Source organism: Pezoporus occidentalis, unplaced genomic scaffold (genome assembly GCF_034315485.1).
Source record: "Pezoporus occidentalis ecotype Australia unplaced genomic scaffold, CSIRO_AGI_Poc_V1 ctg44, whole genome shotgun sequence".
Taxonomy (NCBI): Eukaryota; Metazoa; Chordata; class Aves; order Psittaciformes; family Psittacidae; genus Pezoporus; species Pezoporus occidentalis.
This window is the reverse complement of record NW_026915769.1, coordinates 671612-689837: the sequence shown is the minus strand read 5'-3', so window position 1 is coordinate 689837 and position 18226 is coordinate 671612. Positions and strand designations below refer to the sequence as shown.

Sequence of the window (18226 nt, the reverse complement as noted above, 5' to 3'; positions counted from 1 at the left end):
TCAACAGCAGGTGCTGCAGCACAAGCAGATTAACTGTGTGTGTAGTTGGTGACTACCTTTATCTTCCTAGCCTGCTCGGTGACAGAATGGCCATGGCAGTGTGCCCTGCCCTTGTTGTCCCTGCTGCCTCCATGCTCAGCCCCTCGTGCTCTTGTTAACTCCTAAAGGGACAGGTCCCAGCACCAATGCAACCCTGTCTTTTTATTTCTTTCCTTTAAAATCACTTCTGAATACAAAGCTGTCATGTAATTGCAAGTTACAGAGTGGAGCCTAAAACTCCTCCAAAGTATATTCATTAAGACTTGGGGTTTTTCTCCTGGAGGTCTGGAATCAGTGGTTTGATACTACCTGGCACTAGGTTTTTTGGACCCTGTGGTATTGTGGCTCAGTTGTAAGCTTAGCTTGATTTCCTTTGTGATTGAAAGATTTGGCCAACTGTCTGTTGAACAGTATTAGGGTTTGAAGACTGATTTTATTATAAAAATAGGTTCTGCCTTGATAATACAGTGTAGTTGCAAGCTCCTTGTCCTCCTTCCAACTTCATTTAATTTGCAAATTACAATAAATTAGACAAGTTGGGTTCCTGTTTGTTTGTTTGCTGCTGGCCTTAAAAACTCGAGGAGGGGTCTGGACATGAGGCTGTGTTCCTTGAAACTTGCACATACCCACGAACATGAAGTGGAAGTGTTCCAGCTGGAGCACCCTCAACCCGAGCAGTGCTGCTGGCAGGACACGGGCTGCGGTTCCCTGCTGGAATCCATTCCTGCCTTGACCTGCCAGAGACTAGAGCTGTTAACTTTCCAGGCAGCTTGCAAAAGCCATCTTTTATCCCTTTGTTAAAGGAGCATGTGGCCTGAGACGGATCTGTGTGTGGGCAGACCTTTATTCTGTAATTTCAAATGATGGAAAGCCCAAGGCACTGGATAGGCACCTACTGTTGTGCTTAAAATCCTGGCAGTAGCAGAGCCTCAGTTGTCCTGGGACTGGCTGTGTATGGGTTTGCCTAATGAAAGCTGGACCTTTACTGGGGTCACAGATAGTGGTAAGTTCAGCCTCAGAGGAGCAATGTGATGAGCAGATCCCAAAGCGTGTAAAGTGGATTCATTTGATTTTGTACTATGGGGGAAGCAACAAACACAGAACACTTCAGTGCTGTTTGAGAATATTATTGCAACATTTGAAAACAATTATTATTCCTTGTATTATAGTGGTACTAAGCTTCTGGCTTCTGAATGGGAAAAAGATTCCAAAATTGTCCACAGCCAAGGCAGACAACTGCAGATGCTGAGGAAAGGAAAGATTACAGGTTTGCCCAAAGACAAAAGGGCAATTAGTAAAAGAAAAGGGAGATGAGGTTGGTGCCTTACCAGGTTTGAGGTTGGTGCCTTACCAGGAACACCATTTGAAAGTAAATAATAGTAACTTTGCTTGGGCTCAAAACGCAGTGGTGAGATTCTGCAACGAGTAAAACAGGGAAGGACTACAGAAAGTGTAGCTCTGCGTTCTCAGGGTTCACAGACCCCAAGATTTGGGGGAGTTGGGTGCAATATTAGTGTGAGTTTGTTTTAAAAGATGTTTTAGAGATGAAGAAGTTACTTGTTTTCTGTATCTGTCTTGGGAAGAAAAATCCACCAGCCTGTATTACTCTGCATGGATGAGTTTCTGAATTTGTATAACTGTGGTCTCATTGTGCCATTTATCTTTTGGGATCAGCTTTATGAGATTTGTGTCAGGTTTTTCGATTTGCTTGCAAGTCTAGTTCATGGAATTTTCTCTCTTTTTAGTGTGGTGGATGTGTGTATGATAAAAAGCTAAGATTGCATCATCTTTAATAAAAAAGAAGATATATAGCCTAAAGAAATCGGATTAGTTGTACAGAAAGAAATCAATCAGGTTGGCAAATTGTATCTGTGGGACAAAGTGCAAAATGTTTGTTTCATACAGTATTTATTGAACAAATTTGTTGAGAAGATGGTTAAAAATGCTCTACTGGAAAAAAAAATGGGAACCATTTTGTTCAATTTAAATGACATTGATGTATTTTTTACATCATGAAATCTTGCAATATTACCAACAACAATCCCTGATAAAGTACTTTACACAATTGCCTCACCGGGCATTTTGAGATAAAAGTATGTATCGGAGATTGTAAATTGGCTGCATCCAATTTTATATATAATGGAACCCACTGCAGCCATCCTACAAAATTCAATAGATCAGGAATCACATTACACTTCTATGAGTTTGGGGTAGTGGGAGCTTTAAAGGGTCTCCAAAACAAACAGGCAACTTTAAATCATATTTAATGAATCCTGTGTATTTTATGCACATGTGATTAAAATGTTTTGCCTGTTTTTCATTTTGTTGGGTGCTGCTGAAGAAAAATTGCAACTCCGGTTTGTGAAACTGATCATCTGCTTGTTCTCAAGAGAAAATGCATTTTAATTGAACAGAGCAAACCGTATTTAAATGCGGGGCTGAAAAAAACACCAAAAGAAAAAGCAGATCTGTAGAGAGGATCTATTTCAATATTTTCCTAGCAGCGCGAGCAAGAGCACTAAATGAAAGTTTAGTACAGGCAGATAAAGGTTCACAAAGTACCATGGTGTTTTTTTCTTTTATTGATCAATGCTTGCAGACTCTGAAAACAGTAGACACGAACCTGAACAAATGTACCCTGAAGGCACGTTTTTGCTATTTTCTGCTTGTTTCCCAAAGGGAATAAAAGTGCTCTATGCTTCCCAGCAGGCAGGTGGAGCCCTGTGGGATCTGACACCCAGCCACAGCCAGACCTGCCAAAAGGCCTCTCCTTGGCCATCATGTCTGCACAGGCAAGGAGTTGTGCTCGCTGTGCAGTGTACAAAACCTGGGGGCAAGCGTTTGAGCAGAGCAAGTGATTTAAGAGCAGTTTGGTAGTGTTCAGGCCCATAAGGCTGAAAGGTGGCCATTGCTTGGAGATGTTTTGTCAAGAAACCCTTCAAAGAGAAACCTAGATCTTTTTCCACTCTTCTGACTGATACTTGAGTATATGCATTTATGCACATGTATGGTATATGCCATGATAATACTGTTGCTTAAAACAACAGTTCTGTATAGCTCATTGATGCTAGGTAATAATTCTTACTAATTTTAACAAAAACTGTTGTTCTTTAAATTGTCCTTTCATGCCACACCATGTGCAAAATACATCAGAGTCAAATGGGCCCAAAGTAGGAACATTCAGATCAGGATTCAAAATGCCTCAACTCTGGCAGTATCTTAAACCAGAACAATCGCACTGCAATCAGTGAAGCTCTGCTCGTGTAAAGCTGAGAACAAGGTCAAGTCCTGAGCCTCTGAAAAACGAGTCTCCAGCAGAGTCTTTGTATTTCCCCAAGATTCTGTTGCAAATTGAAGCTAAAGCTAGGAAATGGACAGCACTTGCAAAATATAAGGTGACAGGACCAGAGAATTAAAGCTAAATGTGAAAAAAAAAACCAAAACAAAAAAACCAAACCGTAAACTTCAACAAGTATGTGCCTGAATCCCGTGCCACAAAAGATAATGAAGTGGAAATTATGGTTTGGAGATTAACTGTGCAGTTAGACCCTGATCTGATGGATCAAGCCAGCACTTACATTGACAAAAGCAGGTCAGAATTTGTGATGTCCTTACCAGCTGAATGGTAATATGTCTCTAAGGAGCAAACATCATCTCTCTCCCCAGCAATGGCATGATACTATAGGGTATGTTTACATTGCAGTGGGACTGCTGCTGTTGGCTTTTGTCTGGAGTTCTATATCTGGAGTGTGCCTGCTAGCATGTTTTGCAAAAGAAAATCACTGTTAAAAGAATAACAGGAGAAGAGGGGCTTCAGCATGCTAGTGCAAGCAGTGAGGCAGTGTGTGGTAGGCATGGCAAGGGCCTGGAGAAGCACAGTAATTCTGTTCACTTTAAAGTCAGTCAACGGGAAGCAGAAATGCCATTACCATTCAGCTAGGTGTGAGCCAGTTCAGCAAATGAATGTTGAATTTGCTGAAATGATGTCAGGAGCAACAGGGGAAGGAAAGGGAAAAAGTTAGAACTGGAGGCACTTTGGTGGCAGTGGTGGGGCTGCATGAGCCCCTCTCCTGTGACAGGGCTGCCCTACACGGTGTGGCACTAAGCAGGGCCGCTCTCAGTACTGGGGTAGCCAAGCCTGCAGGATTCAATAGCAGGGCCACAATGAGCTGTGAGGGACGAGACAGAACTGCCAGGTTCCTCTGCACAGAGGCTGCCATTGCATTGCACTGTGCTTCCCCCACTGAGACATCTGGAACTAAACCAGAGCCTCCCATGCTGCCATTAAAAGGTTCTTTTTTTAAGGACATGTGCACTTAATGTCAGAATATTGAAACCATACCCACGTGAATAAAGTTAGTAAGCCAGTGATTCATTGCTGTTTCAAATCTCTATCTAGCCACAGTAAATTTCTGCTCGGTAGTGACAGTCTATGTCCACATGCAGGCTATGATATACGGTTCTGCTTTTTGTATCAACAACATCTGTTTAACAAAAGAAAAAAAAATAAGCCAAGAACATTTATTTTCTAATCTCTGTACCACATGTTGGTTCGTTATGCACAGGTTCCAGGGGTAATATCAGAAATAATATAATTATTTTAAATGAATAATCTGACGTGATTTTTCCTAAAGTGTGTCCCGTAACCACTAACAGCATAAAAACATAGGAATGTGGAAAAATAAACTCATGTTTTGCACAGATCTATAATTATATCTCTTTTAAGGGCACAAATATTAAGTATCAGTTCCTAGCTTCAGATAGTAGTGTTGGGATTCTTGAAGATTCACAGAGGAGAATATCAGTTCTCAGGGTTACAACAGAGATAAGGTGGCAGAGAGCAATTGAAGCAGCAGAAGAAATCAGCAGCTGAGAAATGAACATGCGCTGCAGGGAGGGGAAGACACAAAAAGCAAGCATGGCTTCAAGGAGTGCGGTGATGGGGTGGCATACAAGCCCGGGCCTCCAAGCACACAAAAGTGATGTGCACCTCTCGTGTCCCCAGTGTTCTCACCTGGAGGGTGGCCGAAAGGTGCTGTCTCAGTGTGGTGGGGACAAAGCTGCTTATTTTGGTTTCTACTTTCCACCTTCTAGGGCAAAGGTGCTCGAGATTGAGGCGGGATCACTTCCCTTGACGTGCTGGTTGCACTCTGGCTGGTGCAGCTCAGGTCGTGGTGGCCTGTTTCACTCTAAAGGGCAGACTGCTGACTCATATACTTACCATTTGCACATGGGTTTGCCCACAGCAGTGATGTGAGATCACATTCAAACTTAAGGTCTCGACTGTAAAGACTTATTTTCATGGTTGTTTCTACCTCTTGGAGGTAAAAGCCAAGTCCCTCAGGTGTGTTTGATAAGCAGAAATTTTGGGGTGCTTGTTCTTGGACCAGCAGGGTCTTTTAAAGAGTTTCAAGCTGAGTATTGAAACTGTCACAGTACAGCATCAGAGAAAAATCTTTGCAATTTGAGGTTCATTATCATACCTGGCCATAATTTTTGCAGGGATATCACAGGCGGGAGTGCTGGTACTGAAACACTGAGACATTTATAACTGACTAGCCTGGTTATCAGTCTTGAAGAACTCACAATTATTCAGAATTATGGTGACAGATTCTTTTGCAGCCCTCAAGAACATACAGCCAAATTAAAATGAAGGTAAATGTATCAATGACACTGCTAAAGCAGAAGGCAGGTCTGTGTTATGGTTCCAACCTTCTTTCGGGGGAAACAGATTTCTGTATTTTCCCATGAGTTGTAGAAGCTGTAGCATGTATCAATCCAGTATAGACCAGCCAGACCTATTAGTTTGCTTGTTGGATAAAGATTTATTTGTAATTGCCAAGGTTTATTTTTATTTTCCTTGAATTACTGTCGTGGATGCATATAGATGCATAACAATTCCTAATTTCCCTCCCTATATTCTTGTGCAGCACAGATTGCTTATCATCAGGGGTCTTAACATTAAAGTGTCAAACAGGATTTGCAGGAAGCTATTTGGGTTTGTAGTTTAGGATGAACATTTATCAAATTGTGGATTAGCTGAATCATGCACTGAACCAAATTATTATTGTCTGTGATTAAATCACAAAGTGGTTATTGCCCTGTGTCATCTAAAGCACAAGATATTTTAAATCTTTGAAATCACTTTTTAAGGTGGCTGTAGGAGCTATGTAGCTACAGACTTTTAGGACCAGGCTCAGTCCTTAGGCAGAAAAATAATAGCTTTCAAAAGGTCATTTGGACGGATCACTCTCTGCTTATATGGGCAACAGATCTGGGAAGGGAATGGATGGACTTATTTACATTTCAGACATACAGACAGATTTCTTAGTAAATAGATGTCTTTGTACCCGCTGCTATTTATTCAACTTGCTGGCTCGAAGAAGAGGAGTGAACGGCCTGTTCGTTCCTGTGCCTGAAAGGACACGAACTGCCTGCCGAGAGTAGCAGTGCTGACGGGTTGTTTGCCTTCATGCTGTGGCACGGGTCCTGGGGCACAGTGTGGTCACAGGGGGTGAAGCAGTGCCATGCTTCCCGGCAGTGTCCATAGTCCTCTTCTTCACCCTTCGGTAACCATCTGCCTGAGGAGCAAAGAGGTCTTTAAGCATAGTCATTTTCTCAGCCTTGCTATTAGGTAACAGCCCTCCTGACGGCCGTCTCGCTCGCCTGGCTGAGTCGCAAGGAGCGAACCATCTGTGTGAGACAGGGGAATGGTGGGGCTGGAGGACGCGGAGGCCCGTCTCCTGCTCTGATGTGTGCAGCTGGGGAGGTCACAACCCAAGAGGAGTCATGAGCAGTCACCACCGCTTTTCTTTTTGAATAGATAGGAGGGAAGTCCCGAAACAGCTTGTTTTCATGTTGCAACAGGGGGTCATGGGGTAGAAAGGGCTAAGAGTCACTGCATCGGAGTCTGCTAGAGAAATGAAAGTGTGGTACAGCTGGCAGTGGCATGGCACTCTGAGCCCATGACAGTGGTGCCGGCAGACAGTGTGCATTAGGCTGCCTTCGTTCCTCTACTTCATCTCCCTTGTCCTACTCTTTGACCTATTTTCTCTCATTGTTATCTAGTAATCTATTTTTTAACAGCGCAGCCCAGTCTTTCCTGCTGGTTGCAGCTGATCCATCTCGCGGCTAACCTGTGAAAGCAGCACCTCCTAAAGAAACGTCCCTCTGCCAATTACTCTGGAGGCATGGATTCAGCACAGCGTGAGAGCTCGATTGAAGCCAGCTGGCTGTGCCAACAGGACAGGGATGGCAAGAGAGAGACTTTGTACAAAGTATAGGAACTCTAAATAAATTTCTTCAGTCTTTTCTCCGTCCGTGCTCAAACGGAGCTAGCAAAGTCAGGAAAAATGGCAATGTTTTATCGACGAGGAACATAGCCCGTAGCTCTGTCCTCCTCTGGAAAGCCCACAGAAGAGAAGGAGAAAGTTGCATAGAAAACTCCAGGAGGCAAACGCAGACTTTTGCTCTGAGCATGCCTCTCCGAGAAGAAGGGTTTGAGGTTTCTCAGAAAACACAAGTAGCAAATCATCTAAGCCCTGTGCCTTCTGGCATGTGCCCTCGCCGTCGGCACCTCACAGCTATGTGTACCCGCAGTACCTTGGTGAGAGGTGAGCTGTGATTCCTGTTGGAGTCCCTCCAGCCTGGGGGGAGGACGGAGGGAACAGGCACGCTGGATCACCACACGAAATGTCTGCTGTGCTCGTGTGCAGTCTCTTTGGCCGGCAGCCTTTTGGCTGGCCCCTCCTGCCTTTTTGCCTGTTTTTTTTCTTCCCCCAGCTGAACTGATGGAGAGGAGGCTGCAGCTCCTTTCTGTCCCTGCAGCCTTCCTGTCTGGCTGACTCTGCCCTGGCCGCAGATGTATACTTGCATATGAATTCTGCGAGGCACACGTTATGCTTGGAGGGAGCGTGGAGGGGGAAGTGGAGCGGGAAGATGCTGTGATCAGTAGGTGGGCTGCTGTGGTTGGGCTGCGAATAGCTGCTGTCCTGAACAAGAATGAAATAACAGTAACAATACACTGCATTCAGCCCTGGTTGTTTAGAAAGAAGATTTCAGTGCACTTTAACAATTAATTCTGTGTCCAGGCAGCTAGTTCATTTTAAAGCATCCCATCCACATACCTCACCCTCTGCAAGGTCATTTATGCTGGAGTTATGTCACATTGCACTATCCTGGTGGCTGTCGATGGAGTACTGTAGCAGCTGCTTGCAGAGGTTTGCCCTGCTCACTGCCGGCAGCCTACCTCCCTCATCCAAATGAACCCCGACTCAGTTCCAGGCAGGGTTCAAAATGTCTGAGTGAATGAGTCAGTAAAATGGTTGGATTTCTAAGCTAAGCCATGACAGAGAACACCCTGCAAAATTCCATCCCTGCACCAGTCAAATAAGGCAAAGCAGGAGCGCACCTGCAGCATAAAGGAGGCATGTTACAGCTTTAACATATGTGAGGTGGTCAAGGTGAACCCTGGACTGAGCCCATAAACATTTAAGTCCCAGAACAAACGTTTGGGGTTGTACAAACATGTTAACTACCTCCAGCTAATTGGCAAGTGATTACCTTGGAGTAAAAATAGCTGTCCCATAGCTGAGCAGGCACAGAGTGCCTGGACCCCTGTGAACACTTACAAATCACTGAAGTTTTCAGCAGAGGAGCCTTGTCCGATTTGCCTTCTGTATCCTGGCAGGTTTGTGATCAAAAGGTTTTTGTCCCCAGCAGCAATTGCTGTTTGTTTGTGGTATAGGCTCAGCAAACAGGGCTGTGCGCCACAGCTAATTTTCATGATGCCCTTTAATAAAATTCTGCAGTTCATAGTGGAATGGAAACTTAAGATAATATTGACCAGCAAAAGCATGCAGTTCAGCAAGGAATGTACCTACTGCGTGCACTATAATGGAGCTATTGGTGAAAGCTAGATAAGTATTTTTAATTTAAAGACAGCTTGGCAAGCTAGAATGTACTGAATTTTGAGTCCTGATACTTTGCATGATAAAATAAACAGCTGGACTGGATTTCATCAGATGTATATGCAGCTGAGAACCAAGAAGCAAATCCTGCCTGCACCCAACACAGCACTTGGGACTACCAAGTGAAAGACCTGTGGCCAGCTCTTTGACCTGTTGCCTCTCCATTTCCAGGAAAAGCTATAGGAGTCAGGATATCTCTTCATGACGTATCCAGTTCATACAAACCCACCACCTTCTCAGTACTTGGATCAAGTCTTTGCTTGACCCTCCCCAACATTTTGACAAAAATGCCTAGATCTTTTTGGTCTGTAGCTAAACTACAATTGCATTTCTTTCTTGGGGGAGATTGGCACAACATTGCTGGGAAGACAGAGCTGGGCACATGCGAATGAGTGGAGTCTGTCACTGAGCTCCCATGACTCTGAGGCTTGTGGTGGCCGAGATGAGCCAGCACGTGGTGCAGAGTGGTTCCGGCTGAAGAGTCACCATCAACACCACAGCGTCATGTGGGAGCAGACAAGGTGCTGTGTGCTCTGTCCCTGTCTTCACCTGCTCCTGGTCATCTCTCTTCCCAGGAAAGGTTGTGCCAAGGAGGAGGGAAGCAGGTGACACTGGGAACCTCAGGGGAGGCAAGCCCACTGTGCCACGATGTCTCGCATCCACGTGGATTTTTGTGATGTACTCTGGATGCTGCAGTGTGGTGGAGGGTCAGTCCACAGAAATCTTTTCAAGGCAGTCAGAGGTCTCTGCTTTGCGCCCTGGAGGAGCGAGGGAGTGGCAGATGGAAACAAGACTAGCAAAGTGCATTTCACAATCCTAGAAGCAGTGATCAGCAAGCACAAGAACCACAGTGATGGAATCTCAGGTCGTTCTCCCTGTGCAGTCTGGCTTTAGGAACTTTGGCATTATGATGAGCCTTGCCAGAAAGGGATCCTGGCCCCTCTGCTGACTCCTATGGCTGTGCAGCTTTGTGTTTGGTATCTTCAGGTGCTTCAAGCATGAGAAGCTGTAGTGGGTACAGATACCAGAGCTTTCCAGGAAACACTCAGATACAAGCGCAGCTCTGTTCACTGTAGCTCCTTTGAATTAACTTTTTGTGCCTGTAGTGGCAGACAAATTTGCTGGCAAACATTTTGCAAAGAAAAAAAAGGCATTGATCCAGAAGGGCACTGTGCACAAACCAAGCTTAGTATAAATGGGTACACCTGTGCTTAACACTGGGCACGTGATGAATGCTCTGCTAGATCCCAGCCAAAATAAATCTAAAATAAATATGGGGGCACACTCGTGGAAAATGAATGCTGGTCTTGTAAGCAGAAACTCATATAGCAGAAATAGGAGTCTACGGCTCCATGTATCAGATGGGGATATCCAGCAGGGAGGGTCACGTGCGCTCCGTTTGAGCTCACCAGCAGAGCTGGTGAAAACAGGTTTTGATTTGAATGAGTTATGACCCATTGAAAATGGCATCATGCGTAACCACAGTAAATTGTCATAATGAGATCACGAGGCTCAGAAAGTGGGCAGCGAGGAAAGAGGCCTCATTCCACCAGCGGACACGGCTGACAGCCCTGAGCTGCAAAATGCAGCAGAGAGGCACGGTCTTATTCCCTGAACATCATGTCAATTTAGTGACAGGACCAGAGGTTGCACAGACAAGCAAAACCTCATTAGAAGTTTTGAGTTGAAAAGAAGAAAATGGCTTTGCATTCAGTCTTATCCAGGGTAACAGAGGAGGCTGGGCTAATGCAAATAGTGGAAAAACATGAATACTGTAAGTGCTTTCATGCTTACTGAGGGTTAGCTCAGTTGTTTCTAAACCATGTTGCTATAGGAGGGAGGGTTTGGTGATTAGGGCAGAGCACTACTTAATTGAAAGCAACCATCTCTGAAAGCATGACAGAGCTGTAATCACATTGCACATCCCTGGGCTCACGGCTCTGCCAGGCCAGCCCATGCGGACCCTGTTCACGTGTGGCTGCCCAGCTGTAAATACTGCGGAATCATTGCTGGCTTTTCTGTTTTCATGGTGAACCAAAGCCTGAGACTACAGTAAGTTTCAATGCACTTAAACTTTACCAAATATCAAGCCTGGACAGCAGACGTAGCAGAGCTCTTGCCTGCCAAGAGTCTTGTAGAGGGATTTCTGGAAAGAGCTCCTTTTCTCTCCTCCTTTTCTTTCCTCCTTTTCTTTTTGATATAGTGCTATTTGTGTGGGGCCGCTCACAGCACAGGAGCCTGGAAGAGACACGCTACAGTTAATTCTGTTTCTCCTCTGAAGTTATCAAGTGCACGTGTCCATAGAGACCCGTTGCAAAACACCATGCATATGATCTAACCACATCCTCCCTCTCCCCCTAAGGTAACACATGGCCAGCTATAGGACCTCTTTGTCTCATGCCTTACAGCAAACTGGGTTGCTTGCCACATGGTTGCCACTCCTCTTAGGCTGGCACCCTCCCCTCTCTTCTGTCTGTTATGCTTTGCACACAAATATCTGTGCCCCCAAGCCATGGAGACATTTCAGGCTCATGCTGATACGCAGCACCTTCCTGACTCATAACATTTATTTAGAGTATTTTTATTATGATTAAATTCATAGCCTGAGTCCATGAATCAAGAAACGCCCAATTCAGTGCTATTCCATGCGTGATCCATAGCAGCGTAGCCATTGGCCATGGGTTTGTGCTTGCATTTACTCAAGGTATACAATCTGAATAGCATGCTGAAGCCTAAGCCATTCCCAGGACCACAAATCTGTTGCGGGTAGTTAAATGCAAGGCCCCTCTGCTCTTCCAGTAGGCGTGCTCTAGGCCAGCCTGGAGAGGATTGTGACTTGTCTTTTTTTCCTGACATTGGCTTGCTGACATTGCTGCAAGGAAAGCCAAAATTGATGGAGGCTGTCAAAGCTGAAGAAACAGTGAGGAAATGTGTCCCTGCATACTCTTAAGATCAAAGCATAGGGAGCACTCGGGTTTTCCTGGTGCTAGCATAGTAGAGGAGTCTTCCCAGATCACCCAGTGGGCATTTCTGTATGCCAATGAATGTGCCAACACTGCCGGTGCTGCAGTACAGCTGTGGGGAACCAGGATTTTCCAGTTGGCGCCTTCTTTGTAGCTAAGAAGAACCAAGGATAACAATGCTTGTGTAAAATACTGTCTGAATTTACATCTTAAGCCCACTTGCTGTGTGTCATCCACTGAGAAAAAGTCCTGAGTTTTCATTCTCTAGTGTCAGCTTAGTGCCCTGCATAAACCCCTACTAACATTGCTATTTTTTCTAATACTCATGTAGGAGAAGAATCTGGACTGGTTCCCTCGGATGAGAGCCATGTCGCTGGTTAGCAACGAAGGCGACAGTGAGCAGAACGAAATCAGGAACCTGCAAGAGAGGCTGGAGTCAACCATGAGCCTTGTAAAACAGCTTTCCAGTCAGCTTGCTGAGCTCAAGGAACAGGTAAGTGCCCTGCAGTGGGTAGCAACATGAGCGCGTGTGGGTGAAAGCGCTAGCTTTCATCAGGTCATGGTCAGGACAGTGTTACAAAAGAGACTTTTGTCTTAGAAAGGTTTTATCTTACCCTCCAGTAAGCTTTCTAAGTAGGTACATTGATATGGGTTTGGAATGAAATTGTACTCTATTAGCAACAGTAGAGAACAGGTAAGGGGAATTAGTTATGAAATCCTCCCAGTGAGTGTGTGAGGACAGAAGCAATGCATACCCAGGTACTGCATAACCTGGCAATAAAAAAGGCATGGCATCAGAAACAGCTGCATACTGGTGGAGTCATTAGAAAAGCTTTCTAAATCCTACACTTGGATTTTTGTCCCCCATGAAGAATACCAACGGTGCTGTTGTGAAAACAATTTGCCCAGCCTGTTGCTTTTCTTGTGTCATCCTTGTCTTTGTGCCCCTCCCACAGCTCCCCCGTCTATCCTGTTTAGAGCACAAGCTGCTGGCCTCCCTTAAAGCCCTGCTCCTGCCTAAATCACCTTATGTGTTTTCTATCACTTCAGGATCAAAAGGCCAGCTCCTTTTTTGCTCAAAATGCTGGTCACCTTAGGTTGGCTCATTACAGTTTCAGAAAAGCACCTTTGTGTTTCTTTATGGGAAGCACTTCAGTGGTATCAACAGAGTCACCTAATTATCTCCCTTCAAATACCTCCTTCAACTCTTCCCCTGTGAAAAACTCAACAGAGGTTTAGACTGGATATGCTGAGACTTTTGCTTATTGTGCTTACTCATACTGTCCTGGTGGCTTTTTTTATTTTCCTGGCTTAAATTTAAACTCTCTGTGGCTGGGACCATCTTTTAATTCTGTGATTGTACAGTACCAAGTGGAAATTCTGACCCTCTGCAGGGCTACACAAGTGGATAGCTGTGCAAATAATGCACTGTAAGACCTGCCAGTGGATAAGAATAATGTACAAATGACAATAAAATGTCCGTACTTCGCAGGAAACAGATCTCCCACTTCAAAGGCATCTCTTACTTGTAATTTTCAATGCTGAAGAAAAGAATTCCACTCCCTGTTGTTTTGCTTATATGTATCTTGCTCTGTGACTGCTAGATAATAGTAAAAAGAAAAAAAAAATCTCAACTCTTCTCTCTCTGCCTTTCCACCTTAGATGACAGAACAAAGGAAGAATAAGCAGAGGCTGGGCTTTCTTGGATCAAACACACCCCATGTGAATCATCACATGCCACCACCCTGATACCACGGGGAGAAGCCGTGACTAGCCTTTCATCAGTATTCCTGCTTTATTATAAAATAAAAAACTGAGATTGAGAGGACTGAACAGTGCCTATTGTTATAAAGTTAAAAAACAACCAAGTGCCAAGATGTTAAGTGGTTTAGCTCTGGGAACAATTTGTAGTTGTTTTTCGTGGTTGAAAGGGACCACAACCTAGAATGTGAGATACAAGCGAGCCTGTTTGTATTCGCTTACGGAGCCCGACTCAGCTGCATTTGTGCTCTGCAACTCGCTGGCTTCAGTAATAGCCGTCATGTGTGACAGAGGTTGGGACAGCATTCGTCCGAGTCCTTCGAGCAGCCTTCAGACTGCTGGGGCATCCAAGATGAGCAGAAGAAGGAGAAACGTCTGTTAATGCAAATACAACAGCCCAGTTCAGGATCAATAGAAGTCATTTCAGGCTTATTTGCCAAATAGCAACATTAGTCATATTTGCTTGGCATTTACTATTTCTTAATTACCGTAAATATGTCAGTTGGGTAAGCAATAATGTTGCTTCAGGTAACTTCTACTAGGAAGCCAAGAGGAGAAACCTCAAAAGACTGGGGAAAAAAAAAAAAGAGAAGAAAAAAAAAATAGAAAAAAAGAATTGCAGAGAGAAACATTAACGCTTTAGAATTTTAGCTGTCACCATGCAATTTCTTATTTATAACATGGAGCACAATGGATCTACAGCTGTGGGAATGTTACGCGCCTAACACTGACAACATAACTGGAAGTGATTTCTTTCTCCTGGCTTCAGATGTTCTCGATTAACGTGGCCGTGAGATTTCACATACTGAGGCATTAAACTGTGTTTTAAATTCAAGTTCCAGTGGGGGATTCAGGGGGAAAAAACAATTATACCTGTAGTTTGAAGCATGTATAGGATTTTATTTTTTCAAAAAGCTTAGAAATGTCTTTCTGTATGGAGCTGTAATGGTGTGATTACCTTACATAAACTCATCTTCAGCGAGAGATGACTTAAGTAAATAAGCACCCTATTCTGCCAGCTTTCTTCTGAGCTAAGGATTGTGGGTTTGTGCTTTTGCCTCCCCTTCCTGCTTTCAGGGGCTGGCAGGACTGGCACTGGTGGGGGATAAGGGGCAATGCCATGGGAGCTCCTTCCAGCTCTAGGCTCTGTGAGAGGTGGCAGTGAGTCAGCTGTGCAGGGTCCTGCTGTATCCTGTATTTCTTGGGATGGCTTTAGAAGAAAAGCCATAGGGTTTCCACCAAGCCCAAGAGGGCTTTTTTCTCCTTTAGGAGAAGATTTTGGGGCACAAATGGGAATTGTGGTCCCAGTTCACTTTCCTTTGAAGTGCGTTTTGGTTACCTGATTGTCCTCAGTGCACTTGAAAATGTACCTGTTACATGGAGTCACTTTTTAAACCAAAATGTTTTGGGGATTATTTCCACGTTGTTATAAAAGCCATTTTGATCAAAGGTGAAAACATTATTGGCTCCACTAGTTCTAGTTTCTGCCTGAAGAAATGCTGTTCTCTTATTTAAGGCATCATATTTAAGGCACCAACAGACCTAGCGTAAAGGAAAGGAAGGGGCATTTCTCTCTCTTAATCCCAGATTCAACCCATCTCTTTTTTTGTGCCAGTGAGGTGTCTGAGATAAAAGCAATATACTTTAGGGTCTGATTCTTCTACGATTAAAATATTTCCCATTGGCTTCACTTGTGTCCTTCAAAAATACTGTGTGGAAAGCAGGGATTTCTGTATTTTACAGAAAGAAGACCTCTTTCTGTTTACTTTCATCCATAAAGCATCCTGGTTATGAGAGGTGATGGCCACTTCCAGCTTTAGGGTCTATTTTCCCTGTAAGAAATTCTCCCAAATCCAGCCATCCCTCTTCCTCCATGTGCTAAGATGAGGAGCAAGTGGTATTTACCAGAAATGTCACAAAGCCAATGAAGATGAGGGTGGTGGGAGACTAAATTTCCTACAATTTCTCTGCTGGTGGGCTTGTAGCATTGCTGCTGCCAGACATCAGCTGCTTCTCAGGCAGAGGGAGTGTGTGGAGGCAGCAGGAGCTGTGTTGATCTGGTTGATGCTGTGTTTGCTTCTGAGGCTGGAGTAACCTTTTCCAGAGCAGAGCAAATGTGGCTGTGGCTAGGGAAGCGATGGTGGCAAAACTGCCAGGTCAAAGCAGAATACAGAAAAGCAGTCTTCAATGAATGCCTGGGATATTTTAGGAATAAAGCTCAGAGTGTGCTTTTCCTTCACGCTCACTGTATGTGGGCTTAATGCTACTGCTGCAGCAGCTCTGTCATAGTGAAAATCCCTTCTGTAAGCCTTGCTTCTCAGTGAGGATGGGTTTTAATGTACCGGTTAGTGTTCAAAACCAAGAGACATGCAGTGAACCAATTCTGAGAGCTTACATCAGCCACAGCCATGCAGTAACCAGCCGCTGGTGTAAGCGAATTAGCCTCTCTGAGTAGACCTGTTGTACATCACAAAGCCAAAGGAGTTGCACACAAACATGAAGTAAGCAGTAAGTTGTTAGAGAGTCAGACCCTGCAGCTATATTAATTCAAATTAGTTTACACAGTTCATCAGATCTAGTCACAGCTTCTATTTCAACAGCAATTTCCTCTTCCTCACACCTGGTTATTGGAGGCATAAAGCACAGTTTAACAATAAGATAAATTAAACGGCCATTCTTCATTGGGAGGTGGGCTGTTGGCTAATACTGGAAGTGGTTGGCACTTTTCTTGTTTACGCTTGGAAAAAGCAGCTGAACCACTGCACATCAAGGGAGGTTTCTGCTGTTGGAGCTGGAAAAACTTGAGACTTGATGTGTCTGTGCCCTGAGCCCAGCTGCATGTTGCTGGCGCTCCCTCTGTCTCACACCCCAAACGACGTCCCCAAGGCTCAAGAGCTCAAGTACTGCTCTTCAGAAGAGAGAGCTACAATGTCAAAACCGAAGAGCTAACAGATCCTGACTAGCCTTTGCCGCAATGCCTTTCTGCTGTTGATAGCTTCCAAGAGAGACCTCCATAATCAGTAACAGTAGTTGATGCTACTTGCACAGATTGTAAATAGATTTCACTGAGGGATTTGACATTTTTGCTGATTCTGTCAAAACTTAGGCCCTGCCCTGCTCTCATCCATGTGAGCAGTCTTGTACACTTACATGTGGTAACTTAAACAGGAGACTTCTTATGTGAATAATAGTTGCAGGGCCAGAGCCCAAGCCTTAAAGATTGTGAAATATCCCCATTAATGAGTTTATAACAAAAATTGTTGTTTTATACATATATTTATATGTATATCTTTGTTTAATGCAGCTGGGGTATCCTCTTCTTAGGCAAGCATCATTTACCTTACCTATTTATATTAAATGATTGCAAATAAGTTAAAATATCTAAGAACTTTTAATGCCTTAGAGAGATTTATAATTATAAGCTTCTTGACAGTTACAATCTACTTAAGTAAATATGTCCATTGCTGCTGAATGTAACTTTTAATAAAGTGTGTCATTTTATATATGTCTGTCTCACTTATTCTTGGTGCTAAGGTGCAGGAAAATGTGTGTTGCTGAATTGAAGACTGCGAGGAAACCCAAGTTGGTTGTCTTGCATGGCAGACCAGGCTGTGAGTACGCATCCTTTTTTCCTAAGTGACAAAGCAGGTGGAATCAGTATGGTCCTTAATGGATGGAGGCTGAATCCATCAATTAAAGAGAGGATTTATTTAATTTCAGGCACAAATTGTTTCATTCAAGAGAATAGGTCAGGTTGCCACCTTTCCTGAAGGTTGGGTGGCATTTGGGTGTATAGCTTGCTCAAGTGCTTTTTGTTTGGTCCATAACTGGCAGGCCAGAGGAAGCCCTGGTCGAAGGTGAGCAGACACAGGGATCATGGTGGATGTGTCACCAATGGAGAGGAACAGGCTGAAGCTGAACAGCCTCAGGGTTCTCTGCTGGTGCCTGAGGCACATTAGCTTGGAGCCAGGGGAAGCTTGCTGCTTCCTCAGGTCTGACAAGGGGTGGACGACACACTGTGAGGCTTTGACCATCCGGAGCATTACGAATTGCAGTCAGCAGGAGCAAGGTGGCATCCCATCCTTGTGTCCCTCAGGGGAGCAACGGGGCAGTCCTACCAGGGCTATCAGTCTTGTAACAGAGAGCATGCAACACTCACAGTCATGTGCATACCCACATAGGGGATCTGTGCCTCCGCCAGGCAATGGCATTTCAAGACAGAGCTACTGGTGGTGCTTCAGAGCCTCTCTCTGCACACCGCATGTTCCCAGTGCCAGCCCAAGACTTCAATTTCGGAAATCCAGCCCTCAAATGATACAAAGACAGAGGTTTGAAGGCTTGATGTGGCTTCTCTTACCAATGTGTGGGCTTTTGTGTGTGTGAGGGTTTTAGCACGCCTTTTTTTTGCCTTTTTTATTTTTTCAGTGTAGCTCCTTCAAGCAGCACCTTAAGAGAGAGACATGGGGTTTCCCCCTCTCTTCTAGGTGAAAGGAT

At 44.4% G+C, this 18226-nt stretch overlaps 1 protein-coding gene across 1 annotated transcript in view; it reads left to right on the top strand.

Moving 5' to 3' along the window:
* The window catches only part of ITPR2 (inositol 1,4,5-trisphosphate receptor type 2), a 255283-nt gene extending 238050 nt beyond the window's left edge, over positions 1–17233 (top strand). The window contains exons 56-57 of the mRNA XM_062634812.1: positions 12303–12464; positions 13634–17233. Coding sequence (XP_062490796.1) covers positions 12303–12464; positions 13634–13720 — 249 coding nt within the window. The 3' untranslated portion in view covers positions 13721–17233. The remainder of the gene's footprint in view (positions 1–12302; positions 12465–13633) is intronic.
* The last annotated feature ends 993 nt before the right edge of the window (positions 17234–18226 follow it).